This window comes from Mobula birostris, chromosome 20 (assembly GCF_030028105.1).
Source record: "Mobula birostris isolate sMobBir1 chromosome 20, sMobBir1.hap1, whole genome shotgun sequence".
Classification (NCBI taxonomy): domain Eukaryota; kingdom Metazoa; phylum Chordata; class Chondrichthyes; order Myliobatiformes; family Myliobatidae; genus Mobula; species Mobula birostris.
Window position 1 is genome coordinate 2,903,259 of NC_092389.1, and position 13,486 is coordinate 2,916,744.

At 41.4% G+C, this 13,486-nt stretch overlaps 1 protein-coding gene across 2 annotated transcripts in view; it reads right to left on the reverse strand.

Moving 5' to 3' along the window:
• Positions 1–12,787: 12,787 nt before the first annotated feature.
• Positions 12,788–13,486, reverse strand: part of LOC140212737 (SID1 transmembrane family member 2-like) — a 67,045-nt gene continuing 66,346 nt past the window's right edge. For both annotated transcript variants that reach the window (XM_072283874.1, XM_072283873.1), the window contains exon 9: positions 12,788–12,874. In XM_072283874.1, the coding sequence (XP_072139975.1) occupies positions 12,803–12,874 (72 nt within the window). In that variant the 3' untranslated portion in view covers positions 12,788–12,802. The remainder of the gene's footprint in view (positions 12,875–13,486) is intronic.

The window sequence follows — 13,486 nt, forward strand, 5'->3', positions numbered from 1 at the left end:
ACCAAGACTCAGTTTCCGGGTCCTTGTCCAGGCTCTGGTTCCAGAGTTCCTTGTCCCTAGTCCAGGCTCCTTGTTCCTTGCCCGGGTTCCAAGTTTCTTTTCCATGTCCTAGCCCAGGCCCTGCATCCTAGTGTTGTCCAGGACCTGTGTCAATGTCCAGTGTTGTTTGTTCCCTTGCTTTCTTGATAAACCTAGTCCTGTTCCTAGTACTTCAGTGTCTGTGTCTTGCATTTGGGTCCGCCTTCAGCGCCCCCTTATGACAATATGTCCTATCTATCAACCCCTCAGCCTCCCAAATGATCCGGAATTCATCTAATTCCAGCTCCAACACAGACTGTTAGGAGCTGCAGCTGGATGTACTTCTCACAGACGTAGTCATCAGGGATGTCTGCCTCTACCACCACTCCTGGCAACATGTTGCTCACCCCCATCACTCTGTGTATAAAGCCTACCTCTGACATTCCCCCTATACTTGCCTCCAAACAACTTAAAATTATGTCCTCTCATATTAGCCAATCTGCCCTGGGAAAAAGATGCTGGCTGCCCACTCAATCCAGTAGAAGGGCCTCTACTATGTTCTACTCTTCTATATTCTCAGAGCTAGCTGGGAGGTAATAGGTAGATCCAGGTGAAGGGGTGGTAGAGCATAGGAGCATCTTGTACTCTTGCTCCACCCCTTCTCTCCATCATTATTTACCGGCTATTTCCCCTCTTTTTTTGGGCTGGATGAAAGGACTCAACTGAGATGTTGACTGCCCATTATCCTTCACGAATACTGACTGACCTTTTGAGTTTATCCAACAATTTGCCTGTTGCTCCAGATTCCAACATCTGCACTCCTGTGTTCAAGTTATGACCTGATTAATCACTTTGAAACAATAAATCCTCAGCCTAAGACAGCTAACCGTAAATGTTAGGCTTGATTGGTCCTGGAGCTGTGTTGCTTCTGAAGCTCTTGACCCTAATATCCAGCTTTAGCACCTGATAATGTATTTTTTGCAATGCAAATACGCAACTTCAGTTGGGCCCAAGGACAGAAACCTGCAACAGGAGACCCATACCTGAATTGATGTTTGCCTCTTTAATTGGTCCTCCTGATATTTAGCTTCCTGAATGATTCGTGTCAGTTGAAGTTAGCCAAGCCTCACAGACAGGACACCTCAGGCTGCTTTTCAAAAGTTTACTGTAAGTTTGATTGTTTTGATCAGTTGAAGGAACCCCCAGGCTGCTGTTGGTGATGGAGTTCCAAGAATTAGACCCATGACGTTAAAGGAATGGCATATACACCATTTCCAAGCCAGGATTTCCCCTATCGTTGCTCTGTACGTTTGTGCTGGAGTTCCCACGCACCTGCTGCCTTTGTCCTCGAGAGTAGGTGCTTTAGGTTTTGCAACTTCTTTTGGAGTAACCGGAGAGCTCACTGTGCAGAGAGGAAAGATGAAAACACATTCAGGGAGATACTTGCATCTGAACATGCCTCCTTACGAAAGGTACGTAATCAAGCTGAGATGGAATCAGAAAAGCATCGGATACTTATCATCTGAACCTATCTGGGTTGGTTCAAAGTTCAAAGTAAATTTATTATCGCTGTACATATATGTCACCATAGACAACCGCGAGATTCATTTTCTTGCAGGCATTCACAGCAGAACAAAGAAACACATAGAATTAATGAAAAGCTACTCACAAGGACTGACAAACAACCAATGTGCAAAAGAAGAGAAACCGTGCAAATACAAAAAATAATTAATTAATTAATTAATGGAAGATCAATAGAAAATATACTAATTAATGGAAGATCAAATAATACTGAAAAATGGTACCCAAGGATCATAGATAGAACAACTCGGACTGCTTTTGGAAAATTTATTTGAACTAGGTAATCAACAACGAATATGCTGTATAACACTGCAATTAACGCCACGTAAAGTATAACAAGAAATAACAAGAGAGTAACAAAGTTAGAAATATTACCGAATGATAATAGCATGCCACGCACTGCTCCAGCCTTTGTCCTCTAGCGATCTTACACAGCACTTAACTCTTTAAGTCTCTGTAATTTTTGCTCATAAGTAATTAGTTCTAATGTTGCTTCTGAAAACTACTCACCATGATGATCAAGTGAAGGATTTGCCACCCGGTGCTCTCCCACATCTGTCTGTGCAATTTCAGCAAACCTGAGCCTCCTCATGGATTGCCCAGCTTCCCCCCACTGAACCCTTCTTTTTGTAATAGAAAAGAATCACGCTCAGAACAAATGACTGAGAGAAACTCCTCCCTTCGATTATCGCTTCCATGGCTAGTTCATTCCTTATAGGGCCATGCATGCAAACCAAATTCTAACGTCATCAATTTTCACGTTAGGGTTGATTCCACAAGGGAGATTTTTGAGTTGAATAACATTCTGTAAAGCTTCCAGTCTATAAATTCCACACAATCTGTTGGAAAAAAAAATAGAATGCGAATTGTATCCTTAGGATAATTTGGTCTGTGAAAAAGAACTTACTTTCCTTGTAGCAACACTGTCCTTGTCGACTGTGCTTCTTCCTATAGATGCTGCCTGGCCTGCTGCGTTCACCAGCATTTTGTGTGTGTGTGTGTTGCTTGAATTTCCAGCACCTGCAGATTTTCTCGTGTTTACTTTCCTTATAGTTTTCTTCATCTTGCAGTTGTATTTTTTAAACATCATATAAACAGGTCTCATCATCTCTCATGTCATAGATAGAAAGTGGAGGGTAATCCCCTCTGATCTCCTTCAGTCTGTGTGGATTATATCTGGCCCCTCCCACCACCCTGACCTCATTTAAGGTTTCCAACCCATGAAGACATATGCCCTATGGTTTGATTTTATCAATTTACAAGATTTGAGTTCTTTTGACATTTGAAACCTGATCTTATTTAAGCTTGAGAAAGGGAGGGGTGGGGTGGGTCACTATATTTCGTATCTCTGCAGTCCTCCTGGTGAAAGGTGCTAATACATTGGAAAATTCTGTGACCTGCTCCAGTGATAATCCGTGGTTCCACATTGGCTTGGCGTTTGACTTAGAGCCTTAGGGAAGAGGATGGAGGAAGATTGCTCCTGAATCCGACCTGACCAGAGGCCCTTCATTGGTCAGAGACGATCATGGATGCTGTGTCCCAGCTGTCTATGTGATACACAGACCAGGGCAGTTATGCCATGGAGAGCAAGCTGTTTCCTATGTAGTAGGCTCCTCAGCTCCACGAGCTGATGAATCCAAAGGAACGACGGAGACCGATACAAATTGGCACCAGCATTGCCGCAGGAGTTGCCAGTCGGTGTTGAAATCAACATAGGACTGGCTTAGGGACTTCAGCTCTAGATTTTTCCCTTGAGGTTTACTCCCAAAGCCTTCCCCATGAATGGGTATAGATGCAAGGTCGCAGAGATTTGAGATCAGAGTTTTCCTTCTCCTAGATGAGCTGCCAACCACAGCTGATGAGCCCTATCTGCTCTAAGTGACTGGTTTTACAGTGCCAATAACCCACCCTTGCCCCTTCTCCTATCAGTAGAAACAGTTCTGGAGACCTCTTTGCCGAAACAATTGGTTTCCTTGTAGCAATATAGGACCAGGTGGTTAACACACCAAATATCAAAAATACATCATTAAATACCAACAAATTCAAGATGATAAATGCAAAAGATGCCAAGAGAAACCAGAAACAATCCAACACATTACAAGATCCTGCAGCAGTTTAACTCAATCTGATTACTTAAATAGGCATCCGTTAGTCTCGTGAGACCGTGGATTTGCGCCTTGGAAAGTTTCCAGGGCGCAGGCCTGGGCAAGGTTGTATGGAAGACCAGCACTTGCCCATGCTGCAAGTCTCCCCTCTCCACACCACCGATGTTGTCCAAGGGAAGGGCACTAGGGCCGATACAGCTTGGCACCGGTGTTGTCGCAGAGCAACGTCTGGTTGAGTCTTTGCTAAAGGACACAACACGCTGCCTCAGCTGGGGCTCAAACTGGCGACCTTCAGATCACTAAACCAACGCCTTAACCACTTGGTCACATGCCATCTGATTACTTACACAGGCACAATCAAGTGGCAAACATCATTCATCAAAATCTTGTTTTAAAATGCAAACTCAGAAAAGACACCAAACCTGACTATAACTACAAGCCTGATCCAATTTTAGAGTCATATTATATTACAACCAAGCTGTTATTATAGACAGGACAATCCATAATAACCATCTGGATATAGTATTACAGGATAAACAAGCAAAAATACCTTACTTAATAGATATCACTATTCCAAACACACATAACAGACAGAAATCAATAAGTGAAAAAAACCAGCAATATGTTGAACTACAAGAGGAAGTTGAAAGATCACAATAACATTAAATAATTAGGCCTACACAACAATAGTTATGTGAATCTCCAGAAAGCCATAATACTAAACACCAGTAGAACAGTCTGAAAGTTGCTAGCAATTGAGAAATTAGTCTGTTTGGCTATGCCCATATCTCAGGTTTTACCAGCTTGAGCTGAGAAAAAAATAAAAATATATTAATAATTTAAAAATAATCAATAAATATTGAGAACATGAGATGAAGAGTGATTTTGTACATTGCGGGAACAGCTCCGTGATGGGGCAAGTGAAGGTGAGTGAAGCTATTCCCTCTGCTTATTGATTAGTTTTGAGAGGATGATAGCATTGAATGCTGAGCTGTAGTTGATAAAGAGATAAACACTTCTTTGCTGTTCAGATGTTCCAGACAAATTACAATAGGTAGATGTTGTCTGGGAGGTTGAAGTTAATGTTTGCCATGAATAGGCTCTCAAAGGTGAAAGTCAGAACCACCAGGTCATAGTCATAAAGGCTTGTTACCTTGGTTTGTTTAGGCACCAACAAGATGGTGGTCTTCTTAAAGCAGATGGGAAATCTGGATTGAAGGAAATACCCCCACTAGCTCATCTGCCCTGGAACTACATCCAGGGCCACCTTCCTGTGGGTTCACTTTCCAGGAGACTGATCTGAAGTCCGAAATGGTGACAGTAGGTTCAGGTATATTGGAGGCTGCTGGGGTGGGCGGTGACGTTCCAATCTCCTGTTCAAAATATGCATTGAACACATATGTTTTGGTCATGTTCTGTATTGAAACAATTTTGGAAATGTATTTTTTCTATAATCTCTAAAGCTTTTAAGAATCAATTTACAACCTAATAAATTGACAGTTTTGTTTGGTATAATTCCTCAACATACTCACGGTATTTCTATATCTGATGTAATTGCATTTGTCACATTACTGGCTAGAAGGGCTATTTTATTAAAATGGAAAGATGTCTCGATCCTAGATTTGACTTCGAGAAAAGGTGGGGTTATTTTGCCCGTTATTATCATTTGACTTGAGTTAATAAAGATGGTCCTTTTCTGATGCTTGGGTGTATGAATTTGGTTGGCGGTTTGATGTCTTTTTTTTAAATGGAAGCTTGTATGGCGCATCGTTCCAGGTTTGTGCTCCAAATGGGTTTTTTTCCCCCTTTTTTTTAGTTATCAGGGGTTTTCTCTGTTTTAGTTAGTAGGGGTTCTTTTTTTCTTTCTTTCTGTTTTTCCATTAAAAAAAAAGCTTTAATACTTTGTTTTTTGATTATTATTGGTATACTGTTCAGCCTGGTTGATAGTTTAACTCTTATTCTACATATGGATATGTTATCTTGATTATTTTGATGTATTTTTCTCTGTTGTTGATTTTCAATAATAATAAAAAGATTTAAAATGAAAAGAAAATATGCATTGAACTAAGCTCATCGAGAAGTGGTGCACTGCTGTTGGCAATGCTGCCTGACTTCATTTTGTAGCTCGTTATAACAAAGTAAGTCCTGCCACGAACGACAGCAAGTTTAGGACTTGGTTTTAGACTGGTATGGTCTCTTAGCATCCCTGATAGCTTTAGGGAGGTTGCATCTCGATTTATTGTAAAGAACAGGGTCACTAGATTTGAAGACCACAGTTCTGGACTTCAGTGGGAAAAGGATCGTTTGATTCATCCATAGCTTATGGTTTTGGAAGACCTGGCTTGTGGTACGCAGACCTGAACACACTCGCAGATAAAATCTGTAATAGTGGTAACATACTTATCTAGACCACAGTTGGTTCTTAGTAGCCTACCAGTCTACAGAGAAAGTAGAACAAGTGACACTTATTAGAGTATAGGAAAACAAGGGATGATCTTAAAGAATGTATAAAACTGAGGGTCATTGATGGGTTGAATGCACATAGTATTTGTCCCAGGGTGGGGAACCAATAATAGAAGGCATAGCTTTAAGTTGAGGAAGGAGAGATTTAAGGAGCAACTTTTCACCCAGAGTGTGGTCAGTATATGGCTGAGGTAGATACATCAACAACATTTAAGAAGTTCTTGGACAGTACATGGATAGGAAAGGTTTAGAGGCATATGGGGCAACTTTGGACAAATGGGACTAGCTTATGAGAATTGGGAACCAGTTGGGTGACTCTACAATTAAATGCAAAATCTAGAATTTTAAAGGAAAGAGCACTATGATCATCTTGACCATGAATATTGTTTTCCTTTGTTCTCATCGCATTCTTTCTTGTGTATCATTTCTGTTTGTTATGTTTTTTTGTGAATACTGATTATCTGATGCTACAGGCCTGTAATGCTGCCAAGTCCGTTTTTTATGTACTTGTGCCCTATAACAAGTCAAAGTCGAAGTCAAGTTTGTTGTTTAGATAAGCAGATAAAAGCCCATAAGCAGATTGACAGATGCAAAACATAAACACAAGAGATTCTGCAGATGCTAGAAATCCAGAGTAACACACACAAAATGCTGGACAAACTCAACAGGCCAGTCAGACAGTATCTATGGAAGTGACTAAACAGTCGATGTTTCAGGATGAGACCTTTCATCAGGACTGGACAGGAAGAGAGAAGGAGCTGGAATAAGAAGGTGGGGTAAGCAAAGTACTAGCTGGTAGGTGATAGGTGAAACCAGGTGAGGAGAAGGTAGGCAGGTGAGAAGCTGAGAGGGGATAGGTGGAAAAGGTAAAGGGCTGAAGAAGAAGGAATCCGATCGGAGAGGAGAGTGGACCATGGGTAAAAGGGAAAGAGGACAGGCTCCAGAGAGGTGGTAGACAGGTGGGGATAGACACAAGGTTCTTTCTCACTCACTTTCCTGGTCAGTTGCAACATTTCAGACAAAGAAATGATGATTAATACAGTAGATAATTCTTAGCCACGTACTGCCTTTCAAAGGAAAAATATGCAAATAGTTGTCAACTCTCTTTTCGTAATTGCTGTCATTTGCTTCAATTACTTGCTAATCATTCCTTACCAGTGTATCCCTTGAGTTATTTAACCTGTTGGCTATGTTCTGGGGGCAAATGTGACATTTTTTCAACACACAGCAATAGGGTTTTGACAGTGTGTCACCATCACATTCAACACATGACATGTACGATAACAGATTTTTCTCAGGATATGTAAATTCCAGAGTAAAAACCATTTTTTAAACACAAGAATGCCTTTTTCTATTGCAATCCAAGTATATTAGTATCCTAGCATGAGAGGCAACATCATCCATAAATGCCTGGAAATGCATCAGTGTTTTGCCACTACCACCCCGTTCCTCAGAGAATCGGCCATTGGCCCTGAAGTGTAAATCAGAATCACCACTTGTCACAAAGAATACCATTTGTTTAAATAAGGATTTTAAATGTTTTATTGAGCTAAATTACATTTTAAAACAAAGTGAAGAATGAACTTTTAACAATTGTGAGAACTTCCAGGACGAAATAACATTTGTGGCACTTCTCCAAAGAGTTAGTTCCAAACATCATTAGCAATAAGAAATTATTCATGCAGCCAGCTTCTCCATCTTACATCTACTATAGCTGGAGTTTGTAAACCACTTTGTACATTGATTCAACTTAGATCACCATTATTTATTTGGATTGGAACTGGCAGAATGGATAGTGAGTTGGTAGAGTGTGTAAAACCTTGTAATTTTTTTTGTCTGTCAGTTGGGTTGGGCATGCATTTAAGATCTGATCAGTTTTGATGGAGTTAACAGAACATAGAGTGCGAAACAATGCAGCACAGGGACAGACCCTTCGGCCCACGATATTGTGCTGAATTAATTGAGCTAAGTACACCTAATTCCTCCTGATTAAATAGGTGAATTTAGCTTAATTAGTTAATTAGCTTAATTATTATGGATCTATAACTAATTGTGATCCATTATTATTGTAATTAATATTGGATCATAATTGCTATGGTATACTTCTCCATTCAGGCATTTATCTAAATAGCTCTGCTGTATCTGCTTTCGCCCATGTCAGCACATTCCAGACACCTCCTCCATTCTCTGTGTAAGAACTTGACCCACTTACCTCCTTTCAACTCTTCCCCTCTTTCCTTTAAATGAATAACCTCAAGTATTCGTGATCTTGGCCCTGGGAAGAAACTATCCACTGGAGTTCACCAAGCTCAGGAGAAAACGCACAAGTTACCATGTGCAGAGATCATGGTGGAGCCTTTCTCTCCTGGTCTCAACTTTGACTTAATTGTTTCTGCTCAGCGTATACCATAGTTGCAGAGGTTAAACATTTATTTCTTTAGAGATAGAGCGTGGAACAGACCCTTCTGGCCCACCAAGCCGTGCCGCCCAGCAACCCACCGAGTTAACCCCTAGCCTAATCGGAGGACAATTTGCAATGACTGATTAACCTACTAACTGGTACATCTTTCGATTGTGGCAGGAAATCGGAGCACTGGATGAAACCCAAGCATTCCACAGGGAGAATATACAAACTTTCTTACAGAAGATGCCAAGACTGAAAGATGTTTGCTGGCCTGGGTTAGCATCAGTGGCATCAGCAGTTGGTCTGCCACCTATCCTCAGGGGAGGGAGAGATAAGGAACAATGAAGCAGCATTTGGAGGTGTTAATGAAGGAGCCATCAGTCTGGGTATTGTCAAGAGCGGCTCCCCCTTTGAACCCTGAACTGTTTGAAGTGATGGACAGACGATCTGGAGATGTGTAATGAAGGGACGGGAGAGACAGCTGTCCAGAGCGGCTCCCCCTTTGAACCCTGAACTGTTTGAAGTGATGGACAGGCGATACCCCAGCAGGGGGATAAAAAGGGACAGGTTCGCTAAGGCAGGACACACGACACCCGAGGTAACGAGACCCTGGAAGCGGTGCGCCTCTCACAAGTCGGTGGGAAGTACCGGGCCATAAACGCACAGGGTGGAAAGGTACAATCAGCGGGAACCCGGTGTGTGTCCACCCTCGCTTGGGTGCCGGGTTCACTGCAGAGGATCGACCGCATCTGGAGGAGGGGTCACAGTCGGTGACCTCAGGTGACATCACCAAGGACCTGCCTGAAAGCTGCTTGTGAGCAATATCGCCGGTCTGTGAGTGGAAGCCGTTCTGAATGATCAGTCGTTCCCGTTCTCTCTCTCTCTCTCTCCCCCACGTTGTCCATCGCCATGGCAACGATTACTGCGAACTGAACTAAATTGGATTGAACTTTGTGTCACTTTGAAATTGGTCATTTACCCCTAGACAACGATAGAGCTTGATTGATGCTGTTATCTTAATTCTGTGCACATGTGTGGTTATCATTGCTGAACTGTTGCATTTATTATCCTTTCGATTACTGTGTCGCTTGTTTCTTTAATAAAACTTCCTTAGTTCTAGTAATCCAGACTCCAACTGAGTGATCCATTTCTGCTGGTTTGGCAACCCAGTTACGGGGTACGTAACACCTTGTATCTCAGACTTGAGTACTACTCTGAAACCTTGTCGGATAACATCAGGTCAGTGCTGAACACAAGGACTGCTAAACAGCATGGGGACGTGTTTCACATTAAATATTAAACTGAGGGACCATCAGATGGATGTAAATGACCCCTTACAAGTTTACTGAGAAACTATCATACTGGTTATGAAAACAGGATCACAAACCTTATTTAAGGAACAGTTCCACTATTTGAGATTGTGGATCTCAATGACATTGAAAGCTCAAAGGTGCAATTGGGCCATCTCATGCTTCATTTTTCTATGCTCCTACTGTATATTGTAGTTATCATAATAAATTTAGTTTTTTTCTCATGTGTATAGCTGGCTTGTCCCATCCAAAGCTGTTTGAAATTAGAATTCTTCCTAAAGATGGTTTAGGTGGAGCTCATGTTTATGCTAATCCCTTCTGTAAATGATTACAGACCATTTATCAATTATTGAGTCATGCAAGTTTAGAGTTAGTTGCTATAATTTATTACCTGACACTTTTCAAAGCCAAATATCAAATCTTATTGGACTTGTATATTTTTCTGTGTTCTTGACAGTTTGTTCACTTGTTAAGGACACGAGGACTAGATACGAGTCTCTGGTACTCAAAAGAGTTAAGGCAGACAAATCCTTTGCCTTAACTCAGATTCTACCTGTGATGCCGCTTTCAGGGAAGCATGTATGCCTCTGATTCTACAAAAATCCCCAGCATTCCACCATTCACTGCAAAAGTCCTACCCTCGTTTTGTCTTCTCAAAATGCAACACATCACCCTTAACCAAATTAAACTCTACTTGCTATTATTTGGCCCACTTCCTTGGTTGATTAATTCCCGATAACCATCTACACTGCCTGCAATACTGCCCATTTTAGTATCATCTGCACACTGTTAATCAACTGTAAGAATAATGCAGTTATTTTCTCTGTTCATTAAGAGAGAAAAGTTGAGTTACTATTACGGATGAATAATCTATAGCAGAAATAGCCAGTTCTGAAACAGAGGAACAGAGGATTTAAGATGGCGCTGGTGAAGCCCAGCAATTACCTATCGGTGGCAAACAAAACAAATAATACAACTAAATTCTGGTAAAAATTTCTATTAAGCAATCACTGCAAACAATAGAGAGGTGAGCAGAGGCGAGGCAAGGTCAAGGCAGAGTTGCAGTGAGCGGAAGTGAGTCAGAGTCAAGGTGAGTCCACCAAATCTGAGAGTGGGGAAAGACCCAAGGTTTGATCAATCTAAGCATCAGGTCGATTTGGAAAGGTCGGGTATGGGCCAAAATGTGACGGCGAGGTCCAGGCCCAGAGTGTATCAAGGAGGCAGGCCTGGGTCCTTGAGTGAGGAACGATCCGATGTTTCGATGATTTACATGCAGGGCCAGATTGAAAAGGCAGAGTGCCAGGTCCAGAGGTGAGGGTCAGGCTGGTTCTGCTCACAGCTCCATGCCGTTACTTGGCTCAGTGCTGAGCCTGTGGCCTGCTCCAGCTGCAGTGTTGGCTGACTTCCTGCCCAGGGACTTACTTTCATTCTGAACGCTATTTGCTTACTTTTATTGTTTGCACAATTTGGTTGTTTCTCTCTCTCTCTCTCAGCACACTGGGTGTTTGACAGTCCTCTTTTTTAATGGGTTCCTTTGGGTTTCTTTGTTTTGTGGCTGCCTGTAAGGGGATGAAGCTCAAGGTTGTATAACATATACATACTTTGATAATAAGTGTACTTTGAACTTTGAACTTCAGAAGCAAAGTTTTAACTATGGTGAAAGGTCTCGACCCAAATCATCAACTATTTATCTTCTTCCATAGACGCTCCCTAGCCTGCCGAGTTCCTCCTGCATTGTGTATGTGTTGCTCAAGATTTCAAGTGTCTGCAGAATCGTTTGTGTGTATCTGTTGAATTTAATACTAATTGCAGAAGGTGACAGTGTGCCCAGACAGAAGATAAGGTACAATTCCTTAAACTTAGTTTGGAACCTGTTAGCACAGTGCAGGAGGCACTGATAGACAGAAAGATCAGAATGGGAGTGGGGTGGAGAATAAAAAGTCAGCTTAGTGAAAACTCAGGGTCTTCCTGCAAACTGAACAAGTGCTCCATAAAGTATATTCTTGTGTCTAGTATCAAATTTGCCAGCTATACATAACAAGTAAGGAAAGTGGACTATGAGAGGTAGTAAAGAGAGGTTAAAGTAAAGTAATTTTATTACCAAACTACATACTGTACATGTCACCATATAAAATCCTGAGATCCTTTTTCTTGCAGGTATTCACTGTAAATATAAAGAATCATAATAGAATCAATGAAAAACTGCACACAAACAAATTCAGAAGACAGAAAATTGTGTAAATACAATAAAGATAAATAAATAAGTAAATAAATATTGAGAGCATGAGTTGTAGAGTCCTTGAAAATGAGTCCATATGTTGTAGAGTTAGAATTGAATTGAATTGAATTGACTTTATTTCTTACATCCTTCACATATATGAGGAGCAAAAATCTTTATGTCTCCGTTTAAATGTGCAATGTGCAATCATAGTAATTTATAATAATTTATAATAAATAGAACAGTCAATGTAGTATAGAGTACACTCAAGTCAGCGTGAGTTAATCAGTCTGATGGCCTGGTGGAAGAAGCTGTCCCGGAGCCTGTTGTTCCTGGCTTTTATGTTGCAGTACCACTTCCCGGATGGTAGCAGCTGGAATAGATTATGGTTGGGATGGCTTGGGTCCCCAATGATCCTTCGGGCCCTTTTTACACACCTGTCCTTGTAAATGTCCTGAATAGTGGGAAGTTCACATCTACAGATGCACTGGGCTGTCTGCACCACTCTCTGCAGAGTCCTGTGATTGAGGGAAGTACAGTTCCCATACCAGGCAGTGATGCAGCCAGTCAGGATGCTCTCAATTGTGCCCCTGTAGAAAGTTCCTAGGATTTGGGGACCCATACCAAACTTCTTCAACTGTCTGAGGTGAAAGAGGTGCTGTTGTAGTCTGGTGTTGAGGTAAGAGAACTTATCCATGCTGGTTCAAGAGCCTGTTGGTTGAGGGGTAATAATTGTTCCTGATCCTGGTGGTGTGAGTCCTGAGGCTCCTGTACCCTGATGATGGATGGTAAATGGTAGGGAAACAATGTAGAAATATTAGTGATTATTAACTGTGACAGAAGAGGAAAGTAACCCTTTCTTCCTGAAACTATTTCAGAATCAGAATCAGGTTTATGATCACTGATTTTTTTTGTTCTGAGGCAGCAGTATTGTGCAAGTCCTCCTGTACTTGCCTTTTTTGGTGGCACCTAATAGAAGTGCATTTTGAAAATGTAAATATACCATTAGTTTCTTTTTATTTGCTTGTTATATCCTCAGAGAATTGGTTGAATGTGATTTCTTTTTCATAAAATTCTGTTTACTCTGTTTCATTGTGCCATGAGTTCCTAAGTGTCCTTTCAGTGGATTGCTCTGACAGATGTTAATCAACCTACTGTGTAATTACCTGTCTTCTGCCTCTCTCCTTTCTCAAATTGGAGCACTGCATTTGTGGCCTAATAATCTGTTAAGATCTTTGCAAAATCCATAGCATCCAAGGTAATTTATGGTCATGTCAATACCTCCCATTGAACTCCTGTCTTTTTGTGTGTTTCCCCCTAGCTGTCAGTCTGTGGTTTTGTATTGCCATGTGCTCCTGTCCCCGCTCCTGCTCTACTCCGGACCCTG